Source organism: Poecilia mexicana, unplaced genomic scaffold (genome assembly GCF_051168715.1).
Source record: "Poecilia mexicana isolate PSO_F unplaced genomic scaffold, ASM5116871v1 scaffold_2, whole genome shotgun sequence".
NCBI classification, from domain to species: Eukaryota; Metazoa; Chordata; class Actinopteri; order Cyprinodontiformes; family Poeciliidae; genus Poecilia; species Poecilia mexicana.
Genome location: NW_028263371.1, coordinates 37,949,280 through 37,966,441, shown reverse-complemented (window position 1 = coordinate 37,966,441; position 17,162 = coordinate 37,949,280). Strand labels below are relative to the sequence as shown.

Below are 17,162 nucleotides of genomic sequence, written 5' to 3'. Positions count from 1 at the left end.
TTTAAGTATTAATTCTTAATCTGATGTCAATTTATAGTATAAACCCATTAAAGCTCTGAACAGACCACACTGCCTGAAATGGGAACATCAAAGTGGTATTGCATCTGCATTCACAAATATCAATCTGTTTCTGGAAATTTGAAACGACAAGCAAGGAAATACTGACGCATTTCCAAGGAAAAATCTTTGTAACGTGACACTGAAACAAAAGGTTTATTGTTTGAGTTTTGCAAAAGTGAAACGAACGTCATACAGGCTGATGAATCGAGCGACGAGTAATCGCTCATCAGTTATTCTTCGGCCCAGCTGAGTGTAACAGCTTCGTCATGTTTGCACGTGTGGGACGTTTAAATGAGAGGCGGTTGTGTTTTTGCATCCTAGTCCGAATTTGAGACTCATTTTTGTGTTGTTTTTTGAAGTGAACGTAAGAAAACAGGCGGCGAGTTTTAAGTAGTATGCTAGCCAGACGCGGCTAATGTGAAGCTAACGGCTAACCATTTGGGTTCGTACTGTTTTGATATCGCAGTTCGTATTGACAATACTGACGCATTTGTCCAGGATATACGATCATCTATAGTAACCCGTTTTCCCGTAAGGGAATAAATGTTAACTCTGTTAAATAAGCATTAACGTAGGGATAATTGTCATCACTCCACAGCGTGCCTTGCCACCTGACAGCTAACTGTTTGCTACCTGTATACATTACGCTGCTAGCCACGTAAACTGCTTGGTGTTGACGTTGCAGGAGCAGCTAGAAAGCCTGTCCTCCCCAGGAGCTATTTACATTTTAAGTGACACCCAGCATTTATATTGACCCAGAAATCATCAGATGAAAACAACATCGACCCAAAATGCACTAGCTGGACTTGAAAGGGTGGCCAACTGGTTTCCTGGATCTGTTGCTTGGATCGGATGATGAAGCGGGTCTTCTGGCTGCTTTCAGGCTTAAACAGAAGAATGATGAAGCTACTTTTTGCTCTCGCTTTGATCGCGTACATTGCCTGTGAGTACATTGTTTTGATATTCTTTTGATTTATCAAACATGCTAATCTTAAAAAGAAATATCTCTTTACGATTGTTTTTCAACTACACACTGACACTGCTGTGGAAACTTCCAACCAACACAACAGGCTGCCGCAACTCCGTGTAGTGGCCAAGCACCCGGGATGTAGATTATAAAACCCGAATGGTTCCCATTTAGACAAAATAAGAAAAAAAACACATACAGGTAGGAAAAAATAGGTAGCAGTATGGTTTCCTGGCAACAGCTTCTACGTTTCCTGAGAGTCGTAATTTATTTAATGTAAGAGAAATTCACAGTGTTAATGCTGAAATAACCGATTGTTTAATTGCTGAATTAGAGCTTGGGTTTAAATGAAACGGGTTGGTTTTTTTTTTTTTTACTAGTACTGTATGTTAGGCATGGATCAGTATCCAAAAACACCCCCGGTTTTACTGTATCAGAGTATTTTTACTAACCTTTTAAAACAAAAATGGAAATTATGTAACTAATTTAAGAGAAACAGAAAGGCAGCAATTATTCTTACTGATACAAAAAGCTATACAACATAATGTTTATTTTGGGTTTCTGTAATATGTATTTATTGTGATTTCATTTGATATATTAACTTAAACAAAATTGAAGACTAAACACCCAATTAATTGAATAGTTTTAAAGTGCTTATTACATTGAATATTTGTTGTTTTATTCTGTTTATTGACTAAAATGATTATGCTATGCTTTTAATACCTTGTTGGTAAGTCCTGGGATACCCAGTATTTAATCAGCTCATGCCACTCATCATTTTAAAATAAAGTTACCTTAGTAAAAGATGGTGCTCATTTAATTTCCACACCATCACTCTTGTTTTTTGCAACCACAGATATTTCCAAACACTGTCTTGTAAGCGAGAGAAAACAGTAGTAGCCTTCGTTCGGCCTGCTGACCGGCAGTGTATTGCAAGTTATAGGCAAAGAAGCATTGATGTGTTAATCTATGCTCTAAACATAGAAAATGCTCTCAAAAGCACTATAAACTAAAGGAAAGCTATGACAATATCTTTTTGGGGTGATTTTTGAAACAGTATTTGTAATCTTAAATCTTCAATAATATCAGTAGCTGGCCCATGACTGCAGTGTGTTTAATGTTCTATAAATAGTACCGTGTAAGTGCCCAACAGTAACAGCTGTTGAGATTATCTGCCCATTTAACATAGAGGTCAAAATCTCAATATCAAGAATTTCTTTAAAAAGAAACAAAAAAACCCTGGGTTTAACAAGATCAGTAATACAGAACCACATCTTTAGAAAAAAAAAAACTTGCGGGTTTACCCAAGGTACAAAGAATAACTGAGACCAAAGTCATTTATTATGAACTTAGTTGATATTTGTTGAGCTACTTGTATGCTAAAACCTGTAACATTTGCATATGAAGCACATTTAAATTCTTTAGAGTGACATTTAGTAAATTCCTAGAAACACTGAAGATCAATTGATGTTGGTCAAAACATTATTAGTTTATTGATTCATGAAGATAACAGCAGGGCTTCCAGGAGATACTAAAGCAAAACTCTTTGGTGTGATTATAGATCATAGGTTTAGTTGGACTGATTAAATATTGGCAGTTGGATGAGCGGCATTTCTTTGTTCACAAAACAAACCATCTTCAAATCAATTTAAGTGACCGGACAAATCAGATATGACCTACTTAACCTGTCATCAGGTCAATCATTCATCCCAGGTTTATGCTTCTATTTCTATTCTTAACAAGGCCAAGGAATAATTCCCCACATTATGCTAGTGATATGGGTACCAACCTGTGGGAACATTCTGAAAGGCAACGCTGCGTTAACAAACACATCAAGATAATCTCTGTGAAACCTTACTGTGCTGTCAGGTGATTGCTTTAAACTAACAAAAGATAAATATGTTATCATTGTTACTTCTCTTAAAGAAGCTACTGTAAAAACATGCCCCACTTATTCAGACCTGGATAGTGGGTAGTGTTTAAAAGTTTAACAGAGACCATGCCTCCTGGAAGCAATTGTTTCTCAATACCGCCCCCTTTGTAGCAAGCGAAGCGTAGAACAATGGGCGCCAAGTTCTTCTGGAAAATGAAATTAAATCAGCTGAGGGAAGTAAGGGAAGTTTAAAACTTCCTGAAAGTCGGCTGATAAGAATGGTGGAGGACGTCAATAAATGTCTGCTGGGTCAGTAGTTTTTCCTGTGACTGTGTAGACAACAGCGAAGCATTTCTTGAGTTAATTTTGGGTTTTCTTCAGCTGCAAGTCATGATCATCAAAACCAATTTAAATAAACTCCTCAGATCTTTCAATCTTATAATGAGTCTGACATTAATGAACTTTTAATGACGTTTTAATTTATTGAGCTGCGTGTCTATGTTAGAGCAGTGGCCCACTGCCCTGCATGTTTCATGCGTTTCCCTGCCTCTGCACACTTGACCTAAATAAATGGGTGATGGCCCATCCATCACCTCTAAAACATGAAGGGCAGTGGGTCTTGACGACCAGGACTGAGAACTGCTTTGTCGAATGATAACGTACATGTTGGGGCTGGATACACACTCCTACCTTTGTTTAGCATGAGATCAAGTCTGGGTCACAACATTGAAAAGCTTTACGTTAGTTAGGATTAGTATAAAATATGTACTTTTTGTACTCTTGCCAAAAACTGCAAAGTATGTAAAAAATAAATAAGTAAATAAGGCAAGGTCCCCATGAAAATATCCTTTGTACCTTTGCGCTGGGAAATTCATATGTTGCTAATGTACTGCAGTTTACATGCCTCAGCAAAAATAGATGATTTTTGCCCCTTTTTCGTAGAGTGGTAGCTATACAGCTTTACACTGTAGCAACTTGTTCATATCTTGTTGAGCTGTCAAATTTAGACCTATTTAATAGCATGCATCTATTACTGTTCTTGTGAAATAAAGCACTGGTTAACATGCTTTTATGTAAAAAAATAAAAAAACATTTAAAACTTGAATGTTTTATTTCATTTTGTTTTATTGTGGATTGGTTGGTGTATTTTCTTGAAAACTAAAAATATGTTTAGTGGCAGCTTTAAGAAAAAAAAAACAAACACATCAACTGGTTTAAGGGTTATTGGCAGGTATGACGGTTAGTTTGAAGACCCTACCAATAGTTGGAGCCAACCACTTCAGAGTGTATTCTCTATATGCACAATGCTGCCAGATTAGATGAGAAAAAAATAAAAAATAAAAAAACTGAACCAATTTTTCTCTCTAAACTTTCCTCCTTTCTGATGTTCTGTCTTAAATCGCTGCTACTGCTAAAACGCTGTTCCTGAGATGTGTTATCTCCATTAAGCTTTGTCATAACTTGTCCTTGTCTTTTCTCTTCTAGCTGTTTGGGGAACGTATACAAACATGAGGTGAAAGTGGTTATTTTTCTATCACACTTCTGCTTGATGTAAAATATGCATGTCACATGTTTCGAAACCAGTTTATCATTGTTTTTTTCTTTTTGTACATCAAGATTAATTTTAAGTCCACCTTCAGTTTTATTTGTTCTCTTATTTAAGTCAGATGTAATTGATGGTTTTTGCTGTCGACAACTAAGAAAAGCTTTTGCTTCTTCTTCTGTTCTTTGTTTTTCACTGTGAATTTAGCAAAAAAATATTCACTGGTAAACTTAAAACTTCTCATTTGCTTGATCAGTGCACTTTCTACATTACACAAGCAACTGAACTCAGTCTTCCTTCACCGTTCCGGCTGGTGAATGGTGAACCAGCCGGTACATACTGATTTATCTAATTTCCCAATTTCTGAACATTGGCTTTCCCTTAAAACACGACAGGCTTTTTGACGGGAATTTCCTGTATTATCATTGTTGGTAACAGAATAATAGGGAGAAAGAATTTAAAGTCGCTATAGATTTTCTGCCGTATGTGTTACGTAAAAGCCTCCACTGTGACAAAATGGGCTTGGGATGATGGATATTGTTCTTATCTCGTGTAGGAAAAACTTGCTCATGTCTCAATATTTTCTTTCCTTATCTGTTTGCCTTATCATTTTTTTGTGGAATAGGTCAATACAAGAAAATGGAGATGTGAAGATTGAGCAGAAAATTGATGAAGTAAGTTTGACAAAATCTTTGCTATTTGTTGTTCTTTGATGGTTTAAAAAACGTCTTAGCAGAAAGGTAAAAAGCTGCAGTGCTACAACAACAAAGCAAGTTGCTCAGAAAGTATTTGATTTGTGAGGAAAAAGTTTTTTTTTTCTTTCCATGCTTTCTATTTTGTTTTTTAAAACCCAAACGAAGCAATCTACATTTCGCCTGGAATTTGAAGAAGAAATCTAAAAACCCGCAGAGCGAAGCCTGTTGGCGAATATTGTGGCCGACATCATCAAAAAGCCTCGGCTACATCTGGAGTGGATGCAGCACCGGCTTGTTTTTATCAGCTAAATTAATGTCGTCCGCTGTAGCGCTGCAGCAGTCACTTTGCTCTGAGCGAAGCCGCGGGCTCACATCTGTGGCTGAAGAGCATTTTTATCCTTTCGCAGGCTGCGTTGTTGTGACCTCACACACAGCACTCAGAGGTTAAACTTTCTGCTTTCATTTTTATCCTGAGTCGGTCTAAATAAAACCCATTTACAGCCAGTAATGTTACATGCCCTTTAGAAGACAAACATTAGAAGACAAGCGAAACGTTTGCAAAAACGTTTGAAACGTTTGAAAAATACGTTTTCTTGTATTGGATCTTTATTTGTAGAAAAAGATGTAGAAAACACATAAGCCTCATTTCTACTACATGGTGCGGCTAAAACCTGAAAATAGATCTAAAAACAAGTCTTTAGTGTTTTTTTAGTGTTGTTCTGTTGTGAAGTTTAATTCAGTGAAAAACAAAAGAAAAACACATTTGTTATCACATCTACTTTTAAAAATATCAGCTAGTTATTTATCTTTATTTTGATAAAGGAGCCACAGGATGCAGAACCCTGGAATAACCCAACACATGTCTGCTTTTTGTTGTATGCTTTATTTATTAAAACACAAATTATTACTTTGAATTTTGCAGGAACAAAATACTAACAATTTGACACTTTCATTAGAGTGAGTTTGTATTTAAAATTTTGCACAAGTTTATTGCAGGTAAACAGAAACCAGATTGTCAGTAAAATGCTGATGACTGGATGACGCAGATACACTGTAACTCTCAAAAAGCCAGCTGCAACTGCTCAGAGGAGTTGAGGGTGACATGAAGTGATGCAATAAACTCAGCCAGCCAGTCGTTGATAGTAATCACAGTGAACGCTGGCCCTCTGTAAGCCAGAATATCAATTTTCAGTTTGGGATTTTAGATGCATCCCTTGGATTGATTAGTAATTTATTAGCAATTCTTTGAAGTTTTGATTGAAACCGTTGCCCAAGATTCTCCGACGGGTTTTCACACTGCGGTGAACACAGTTTTACTTCTGACCTGCTAAGACACGACTCTCGCATCGTCTTCAACAGAAATAATTACTTTATCACGCTGACCTTAGAACTTTAAAGAGTTGGCTTGCCTTTGAAATAATATTTCACATCTGCCTGTGATGCATGTAATGCAGCTTTGGCTTTATTTAGAAGTACAAACACACAAACTGATGATGACTCAACACCTCCGTAATTGCAAGAGATATGTCTGCACACAGACTTCACATGTTTGAGCATTTAAATTAAACGCCAATGAGGATGTCTGCCAGTACCAGACGGCATCAATTCAGAGGTTGGAAATATTTTCACTGAAGTTAAATTAAATTATTGAAAAAAAAAAAATCAGAAACTTGATTATCTTTTTTTTGTTTTAAAATATTGTGAAATGCCAGATAGAAAACAGTAGATAGTAATTTTACTCTGCATGCTAAAGGCACTTATGGGTAACTTATGCCATTTGTCTGATTTTAATTTTAGAAAAATTTCTAGCCCATCCTCTCCCATTTTATCAGGTATTTTGGTTAAAAAAAAGCCTTGAAAAAGCCTCGCCAATTAAAAATTCTTGTATGACACCATTTAGTTTAGTTGGTACGAAAAAAAAAAGTGATGGTGAAGATGTGGATACGTCGGAGGCATTGTGAGAATACCTTGACAAAAAAAAAACTAGTCACAGTTACGTCGTAGATTCATGTCTGCTCTAAATTAAAAATAATTACGTTTTTAGTTGTTTTTTTAAATTAATCTAGACTAATCAAGCTTGAGCTGATAAATCATTAAAGCACTGCTGTTCCCATTTTTGTACCTCCATATTCATTTATTACAAATATGAGAACTTGGATAATAATTCATATAGTTCCCTGCTTTTTCACTGCTACCAGTTCTGATGTAATTCTGTTTATCTTACATTCACTTTTTGACTTTCTCAAGTAAGGCTGACAGCATTTTTGTATTTGTGAAAATAAAATGTATTGGTTTTGCCATTTTCTGTGCACAAATCAAAGCTAATCCATAACTGACTTGTTCGGTGTTATTGAACAAAGAGCTGAAATGCTGTTTGAATTCTGAGGGAAAATAATGCAGAAGTTGCACAGATGTATCTAACAATAGCCTGTCTGATCACATTCTCCCAGTCAAAGGAGTAAATTAACATAAAAACTGGGGACCCTGTTCATAAACCTGCATTAGCTTCCTGTTGTGGTAGTCAGTGTAATTTGTGTTATGCGCTGAGAAGAACTGATGCGTTTCTTGCTTTCCAACTTTCTTTAGGCTGTGGCTCCTTTGAGAGAGAAGATTCGTGACCTGGAACAGAGGTGTGGATCTCCATTTAATCACAGCTCGCCATATTCAGAGCTTTTCAGCAAATCTGCTTCCGTTTTAAGTAATAACAGACGATGTTTTCTTAACCTTGCGCGTGGCTTAGAATGACGTTGACAGGCAGCAGTGACAGAAACGATTGACTGAAACCGATGTGAATCAGATGTCATCCTTTGCTTGATAAAGATATCTGTTAATCTTTGATGTCTTGAATTTTAATGGCGTCTGCATTATTAGGAATGCAGAAGCAATTCTTTACATAGTAAAGCCTTCGTCCCGGCTCTATGCAGCGCATCCCAAAACGAGGTGACCCTTTGAAACGGTATGTACGATGTATGAGGCTTGGTTTTGTGGCTGTGTGGGCACAAGCTTAGCAAAGATTGAAGGTCCTGCTTTCCTGTAGCCGTGCAGCTGCTGCTGATCAGCTCTTGCGCTTTTACAGGTTCCTAAAGCATGTTTGCCATGAATGCCGATGAGGTGGATTTATAGATCATTATTGTTTTTTTTGTTTTTTTTCTAATTATTATTTTTGACCGCCTTGTTTATTTTGTCACAATAAAGCACACGCATATGTATCTGTGTTTCCTTAGCGTCTCGATTTACGTTCGCTGCATCTTTGCGGTGAATGTAAATGAAAGAAGAGGATGTGGATTAAAAATAATTGGCGTTGTATTCAGGAGCTCCCTGCTGATATGTGCTTGACTCTAAAGTGCAAAGGAGGAGAAGGAAAAAATAACCTCTGCTTTTCTTCACTTATCTATTGTTTGTTTTTTTTTTTCTGAACACCACTTTGAATTGTAATTATGTTGTTGTTTTGCTCTGTTTTCTTGTTCTCGTTTTGGGTTTCTTTAGATGTTGTGTAATTAAAAACCTGGTCTTTTCTTCTAGCTTTTCACAGAAATATCCACCGGTGAAATTTCTCTCAGAAAAAGATCGAAAAAGAATTTTGGTGAGTGAAAGAAAACATCAATTACAAATGTGCTATTTCACTTTCAAATACTTTCTTTTTTTTTTGCTTTTTTTGAGGTCACATCTCTAGATTGTTATTGCCAAACTCCAACAAACCTTAAGCACAGTCTCACTTTTATCCTGCTCGGATTTAAACTCCAAACATAAGAACTTAGGCAATTAGTCTGTGCTTCCTGAGGTGCCATGACATGCCATACATTGATGTTTGGAAAGCTGAGTGCTGCTTCTGTCTCTCACCATCACACGCCTATTGGATCCTTGATGTTTCCTTTCAAATAGAAGTTTGATTGTAGTGCATATTTTGTCAGCAGTAGACCTGCACAATATGTTACAAAGTTTTAGTTAGTACTGTTCACTCATGCTCTTTTTGCAGAAATACATTTGGTGTCAATTATTTAAGCAGCTTTGAAGGTGAAGAAGTGAACAGCAGATGTGACATTTTTCAATTAAATTTCATTGTTGAGGCGGAAATATATATGTATATATTAATAACTATATAGAAAATCCATTATCTGGGACCTAGTCATGGGAAGTCATGCAATTATCAAAAAGTTCACCAACATTATGTTTCAAATTTAATTTGAAACATGAACACAAAATGTTTTGTTGCAAAATAATAGCATTCGGTTTTGCAAATGTGTGTTTGTGTTACTATTGGAGCAAATGCAAAAGTTAAATTTCACACTTAAAAACAGTCCCAAACATTTGGGTCGCTCCCAGTCTTTGAAATGACATAAATGTGAAATTTAACGTATTACATTGTGGTTCACATGCTTTGAAGGGTCGTGGCAGGGCACCCAAATGAGTTAATCACCCCATTACAGCTGGCTCAGAGGTTAGTGATGTATATCATGAAAACAAAAACTCACTCAAGTGTCCCAAACAGTCTGTAAACTAATAAACAGCACTTAGTCTTCTGTGAAACTCCACTGACATGTCAGAGCAGGGCAGAAAGAAAGTGCAGACTGATCCTCTGAGCAGTCAGGCAGAGGTCACATTAAAGTGCCACAGCTGTGCAAGTCAGTCCGTTAATGTGGCTGCAACACTTGAGGCTTATGCCTCATATAAAGTGAGATCTATGTGTTACTTGGTCAGCCCTAATCAAGATATTCATTGCAGGATGTCACTAAAAAGCACCAGAGGGGAGATTCACACATGAAACATTTTGCTAGACTCACAGAACGCAGTGACCGCACGAATAGGCCTTAAACTGACATCCACCTGAATGCAGGTTTTTCCATCAGAAGATTGTTTTGTAACGAAACTCACTTTACCTGTTGGTGGTAGTAAAGCTAAGGCTGACTAGTTCATTAAAGAAGATCTGTTTTGGCCTAGAGCCATTCGGAGGCAGATCTATAACGCATCCTGTAACAGTTTTGTAGTTTCTACACCCAATTAAAGCCTCTGAGGAAGAAACTGCTGTCCATCATTGTGGCTCCAACTCAGAATATTTTCTTATAAGTTCAAAATTTCCCAAAAATATTCACTTTTTTTTTTATAATTATCACTACTATGGTGACTAACAAAATTACAAATTTAGTACAAATAAATAACTTTTCTCGTGAGTTTGGTAAAACGTACGTCCTGTCCTATCTATTTAATAGATATCTGTTTAACTTTGTTTGTCGTAAGGTTTAGACCGGTATGACATCAATGCTTTTTATTATTATTATTATTTTAATGGCTGTTGAATTAAATCTTTGTTTTTTGTGGAAGATGAAATAATAATTTAATGGATTTGTAAAGAAATTTATTACAAATTTTATGAGGTGGAAGAACCTTTTTTTTTATTTTTAGTAGAACCAACTGACAAATGTTTATGTTTTTGGAAAATGAAGAAACAATAAAATATGAAAAGCTAATGAAATTGAAGGACTTATATCGTTCCTATTAGACTTCTAGTTTACGACAAGGTTGTTTATTCCTGTAATCTTTTTGGCCTAACTTTTGAAAAGCCTCACATGGCACTGATGCTGCACATTTTAGACCTTTTTACCCAAGACCACAAACCTCATCCAGTCATCCAGTGTCCTTTTTTCAAGTAGCTAAGGAGGAAAAAGGTTGACATTTAGGTCAAAAAATAAAGACTTAAGTTACAGCATAAACCTTCTTCAGAATAAAAACTGTTTTTAAACTATGTTTAAACAAAAACTGATGTTTTCTCCTGTTCACCACATGCAGTTTTAGGCTTTCTGCTAATGATCAAATAGTCTGGCTATCTAGAATATGAAAAATCAAAATGCCTGTTTCTTTTCAGAGGAAAATATTTCTCATGTATTACTAAAAATATGTAGAAAAATGTCAAGTTATTCTATTTCCATGTTGGGAAATACTGTAGCAAACAGGTTAAGGGACATATGGAGCCATTCATTAAAAGTAAAACTTGTATTTTGCAAAACGCTTCTGAACCACCAGGTTTATATCGGTTACCATGGAAACTGTACGCCAAAGAAAGGGGGGAGTTTGTGGACAGAAAATGAAAAGTAGTTTTTAAAATAATAGGAACAATGTTCAGTAAAACCAATGCACAGATAAAATAAAAAAAACTTTGACCACCGTTGTTTCTTTTGACATCTTTGACTGGTCCAGTGGTTTTAGTAGGTATTGCACAACACGCTGCGTGCACCCTATTGAAATCTCTAACATTCAGAAGCATAATATGTCTCTCAGTCCAGGGTTAGTGACCTGTATATGTATTTTTATGCAAATGGATATTCTAAAATACAAAAGGAAAATACCAAATCATGTATCATTGTTTAGGCAGACGGAAGTGATTTATCCTGGATGGTAGAAAAATTTAACAATAAACATTTCTTTGGGGCTAATGGACTCCTTTATTTTGATATATTCTTTTAAAACAAAAAGATCATAGCTTCCAAATTGTTGAAAGTCAAATTCTGCAGCCGTTTTATGTTTTCAGAAAATTATTGATCTGAAATTTCATGTATGTTTTTTTTTTTATTATTGTTTAATATAGCTTGCGTTTCAGTGCTTTCTAATTGAATTGGCTGATAATAAGAGACATATCTGTCTGGTTATTCCTGCTCTAGATCACAGGAGGGGCTGGGTTCGTGGGTTCCCATCTGACTGACAAACTGATGATGGATGGCCACGAGGTGACCGTGGTCGACAACTTCTTCACAGGGAGAAAGCGAAACGTGGAGCACTGGATCGGTCACGAGAATTTCGAACTCATCAATCATGATGTGGTGGAGCCGCTTTATATAGAGGGTGAGAAAACTCAGGCATGTCATGATGTATTTGACTTAACTCTACCTTTTGCTCAGTTCTTTCCTCTGAGCTTAGATCATGAAGCCAAGTACTCAAGTTTTATAAACTTTATGAGGAGCGAAGAAAAACAATCTCTAATAGGTGAAAGACAGCAATTGAATCTAATGGCAAGATGTACTATTCATTGGCATTTAATTACATAGCGTTGTCTGATTACTGTAATTTTGTGCACCTAAAAACATATTTCATTTGAAACCCTCAAAACCTTGTATAATTTCTCTGCTGATTTCTGGGTAATTTTCCATCTGTTTACTTCTGTTGTGAAAATAGTCACCATTATTATTCATCAGTGACCCTCCTTTCATAGTAAATAGCTCTCTGCTTTGTCAAAATGCTCCATAGAAGCTGTCTTAATGTGCAAATTAAAATTGTTACATTAATTTGATCTCTTATGTCAATTTTTGAGCAAGTTTTGTTCTGTGTACCTTTTTATGAAAGTATTCAGTGTAGGAGCATGGCTTTTTTTCCCTCTCTCTCTTGATGTGCAGCCTTTCCTTCCATGTCTAAATAAAACTCATTTCACTGCAGAAAGTGACTGTGGGATTTCTGCAGCTTCCATTTCCTGGCAAGCTTGAGCCTTTATGGACTCCCAGTTGTTCTTTAGCATCCAAACAGATTTTCTTTCTTTTAAGGGAGAAAGTTGGACTCATGTTGAAGATATTTGGACACAATTTGGTGTTTCTCTAGGAGATTTATCCAAAATACACAGGAAAAAAAAAAGTAGTCACGGAATGGATAAAGCAGGCTCGCATTAAAAGTCTCTAGATCAGCCGGACCTCGACTGCATTGAAATGTATTCTCTACACTTAAAAGTTCAATACGGAATTACGATATTTATCTAAATAATGTGGATGTTAACCATCTCTGATCATTGTTCTGTAAAAAATATAAGAGAGAAAAGAGAGATGTGAAACACACTAATGTTGCATCTGATATCACAACATCCTTACTTTACAGGTGCAGTTTAAATTGGCCAGGCAGCAATGCTTTACAGGGTAATGAAACGAAATTTCAAAAGGCCACAAACAGTTTAGTAAAAGAAATAAATGTAGCTTGCAGATACAGCTACATTTAAGTCTGTTGTTTACATCACATCAAAACCCAATCAGTTCCAAAACCGAGTGAAGCAGATTGTACTTTTCAAGTCCACTCTTCAAATAGCCTGAGTTCAGAAATATCTCCGATTAAATCAGCTGTTTTTGAAAACAGCTTTGTTTTTTTGTTTTTTTTTTTTGTTGTTTTTTTGGCTGCTGTGTAATCGTCAGTGTCACTAAGGACTTAAGGGATGTACAGCACAGCCAACAGACTATGATAAATAGTTGGTGGGGTTTTTTCTTTTGGCTCAGATGGGTTGTGCGCCTTGAAATGTCTCCCAGGATTCACTCATGTTCATAATGAGAAGACCTCGGCCTACCCCTGTTTGAATAATTCAGTGCATACAGTGTAAATGATGCAATGTTTTTATGTGGAAACTATCAGTCAGACATGATGAATAAAATATCCCAGCTGATTTAAGTTAAATTTACTCGTAGTTGAGAAGAACAAATTCTAATATATCACACAAGTTTCCTGCTGTTCCTATAATAGTTCTCTTGTGTGCTTTTGGTGTAAAACTTATGCAGGGACTAGCAGTGGAGAAATGACTGGGAATTATTTTAAAATGTCAAATCAGAAACTTTCATTAGAGAACAGATGAAATGTTGAGGGAGAAGAACTAAATAAAGAGGCTGTTTTGTTTGTTATGAAACTTTCCTTTCTGTTTGTGACCCTTAGCAAAGCTACCAATTCTTCTGGGTGATTTTTTTAAATTTATTTATTTATTTTTTTATTCTTGGCAATTGTCATCGACCCCTCTCTCTAAAAAAAAAAAAAAAAAGGGATAATGCACATAGTTAATTAAATTCAGTAAGTAGGTAATACGTTATCATTTACCTAAATGTTGGCCAAACATTTTTAGGAAGTAAAAAAAATCGGAAGCAAAGAACATTTTACTGTTGTTTTCTGTTACTGTTTTCTTTCTTAGTTGTTGATTTTTCACAAGTTTTTAATTTCGACAAAATGTAGTTTGCATAACTTTCAGAAATTATGTGAACTTTGATCAGGCTGTGATTGTATCTTTATCACAAGAGACAAAAGTTATTAAACTGTGATTTAAAAGGTTGCTTTTTCTTAATTTAGTTTAAGTTGAACACATTGATTTATGCCACTCAGTAGTTTCTAATTGTAGTTTTTAATTCTTGTGAACTGGTAAAGCATCGATGCAAAGTTCCTTTAAGAATAAACATTACTGATCTCAGATCTCAGTCAATTTTAGGCTGAAAAATGATTGTAGCTTAGAGAAAAAGTCAGGATTTAGTTGACGTCACCTAGGAGTCGTGCTTTTAGACCCAGAAAATCTTCTGCTTTTCTTACCTGCAGTTTAATTTTTTTCCATCTGCTTGGACTCGATGCATGCCCTGGGCTTTGTTAAAGCTATTATGAAACTGAGAAAAAAGAGCAAGTAAAGATGTCACTATATTTTTCTTCAGCATTGGATATGAAAGATATTTTTAACAGTATCTTGGCTTCTATTAAATAGGCATTTCAGAAATGTTTTCCTGTTATTCTAATTCCTCCTTGCTCTTGATTTGAAATGCAGACCTCAAAATTTGACTGCCATGCAAAGCACTGTTTTCCTGTTTTTATTTTAAAAGAAAAATAAGGTTTCTATTAGTGTAAGGTGAGATGATTCACTGCATCTCCTGATCTTTCGCAGTGGACCAGATCTACCACCTAGCATCTCCGGCCTCCCCTCCTAATTACATGTACAATCCCATCAAAACACTCAAGACGAACACAATTGGTACTCTGAACATGCTCGGTGAGTAACCTTGTTTGTCTGACTTCAGTTTTTAAAGCTTATCATAATTTTGGACAGTTAAAGATTTTTCTGTCACTTTTTTTTTTTTTTTTCATTTCTAGATTTGAATTTTGAAGTTAACATTTTTGCAAACCTTTAAACCGGCAGGTTCTGACTTTGACCAAATCTAACTTTTCCTCATGAGAATTACATAAACAACAGCTTTACTTGAGAAATGTGTTTGTCTGAGTCTTCATTGAAAGCTCTTTTCAAAAACCTACCTTTTCTTCAGCATAGTGCAAGGTTACAAGATGTACTGTTTAAATGGAAAATTACAACAGAAAGTACTCCAACTTGCTGCATAATCAGATTTTTAACATTTTAGCAAAAGAAAACTTCAAAACTCTTTTGAAATAGCTTAGAATCCCAATATTTAAAAAATATCAAATTCATAAGTTTGCTTCAGATATTACAGCATACTTTCATGTTTGAGGAGTAAAACTAAACTGCTGATTGTTGGAGTCGGATTATTGCCATTTTTTCATATTCTGAGTCTGAATCCCTTAACAACTCTAGAAAATGGGATTCATTTTAATTGTTCTTTCATAAATGTAACAATTTAACTCTTAGAAAGGGCTGAGATGCATCTCCTGTTCTTTGTTTATGTATTTAATATCAATTTTCTGCTTTTGTATGCTTTTAACACAATAGCTGTGTGGTCCAGACCAGCAAAGTGCTAAATCTCCTGCTGTATAGTGGTGGTGATGGCAGCTGCGAACCAATTAATCAAGTTTCCTGTGAAATTATATGGAAATTGCAAGGATTTGTCCTTAATATATTTACACATATAAGTTCTCAATGTTAATTATTTTTTCAGAATTGAAAAAAAAAATCATAAATATTCGTGTGATGATATATATTATTTTTACCCTTTTACACATCTTTTAGCTTTGACAAAAGTCATGACATTTTACTTTAAAAATGCTCCATGTACAAACAGAATAGAACAAAATATTGCTTTGTTTGTCCCCAAGCAGAGACATTAAGTACATACGTGTATTAAACCTGTTTGTTAAATAGATTTGGTTAATTTTTTTGCACAAGGTGGATATCAGCTACTGTCAGTCAGTAAATCATTGAGTCCATCTTGTTTTCTCAGCCTCTTTTATTTTTTTCCCCCGCTACCATCATTCTCCTCTTCATCACACTTCTACTCTGACTCATCTCTGGAAAAACTCCCCTGAAACTGTGTTTTTACCACGCCTGAATTACATTACGGAAAAGAGTCTTAACTATTTTTTCTATTTTTTTAATTTTTTTATTCGTGTTTAGTTTATTTTTGAGAGTCAATGTTCCAAAGATAAATGATAACAAGTCTGACACAGATGTTCAGGACTCTGAATGTGATGGACTAAGGAGGAAGTGAGTTTCTGTGGAGAGCTTTAGCCTTGGTGGATTCACATGTACTTCTACTTTACTGAATGTTTTAGCATCGTTTCTTAACATCGTTTCTTATAATTATTGTATTTTGGACAGTTCAAGGGCATTGAAATGCTTCACTAGGTGATTATTCAGCTTGGCCTAATGTCACCTGATGAGTTGTTCCACACTTCAGATCGGTGAAGCAACACACCCAACTTGGAAGTGAATCAAGGCTGTTCAAGGGCAGTTTTTGTTTCTAAACACTCCAACATTTTCTTTATGATGCTGAAAGCTGGCAATATCTTCAAAATGTGCCCTCTGAAACCTCAAGGTTACACAGTTAATGTATGGCCTGTTAATGTTTTTGAATACAAATTATATATATATATTTATTTGATACAGCCAGTCTGTATTTATCCTTTCTGTTCTTTTTACCAGCTATTTGTTTATGCTGTAGATATAGTTAATCCATCCACATGGCTGTTCAACAAATATTGAGTGAAAATTTTCACTTCTCACTGCAATGCTTAAAAGCTATACTAAAATCAATATTGCAGTGGGCGTGTTTGTGTAGGAAATCAAAATAGCTGAAGCACTTTAATCAGTAGATTTCATTTTGGAAACCTCTGCATCAAAGTATTTAGAAAAAAAACCAAATCATTGCTCAAACACAATCATTGACTGTCAGCTACAACAACCACTGTTGATTGTTACAGTAGCACCTGTTATTGTTCAAATTTAGATGATGGAAAGTGAGTGTGAGCAGCTCTGCGGATGTTTCAGATGTTTTAAGGCTGAATCATGTAGCCAGAAGCAACGAATGAGCCTGTCGGACACATCCTGTGCCATTTGACTTATTCTCAGTATGA

General features: G+C 35.6%; 1 protein-coding gene across 3 annotated transcripts in view; it reads left to right on the top strand.

Moving 5' to 3' along the window:
* The first annotated feature begins 274 nt into the window (after window positions 1-274).
* uxs1 (UDP-glucuronate decarboxylase 1) overlaps window positions 275-17,162 on the top strand; it is a 33,793-nt gene continuing 16,905 nt past the window's right edge. The window contains exons 1-8 of one of the 3 annotated variants that reach the window (XM_014992197.2): window positions 275-502; window positions 820-1,003; window positions 4,386-4,413; window positions 5,069-5,117; window positions 7,725-7,768; window positions 8,661-8,721; window positions 11,792-11,972; window positions 14,788-14,892. In XM_014992197.2, the coding sequence (XP_014847683.1) occupies window positions 913-1,003; window positions 4,386-4,413; window positions 5,069-5,117; window positions 7,725-7,768; window positions 8,661-8,721; window positions 11,792-11,972; window positions 14,788-14,892 (559 nt within the window). In that variant the 5' untranslated portion in view covers window positions 275-502; window positions 820-912. Of the gene's footprint in view, window positions 1,004-4,385; window positions 4,414-5,068; window positions 5,118-7,724; window positions 7,769-8,660; window positions 8,722-11,791; window positions 11,973-14,787; window positions 14,893-17,162 lie in introns of all 3 variants that reach the window. The other 2 variants (XM_014992196.2, XM_014992195.2) reach the window with 2 other exon arrangements.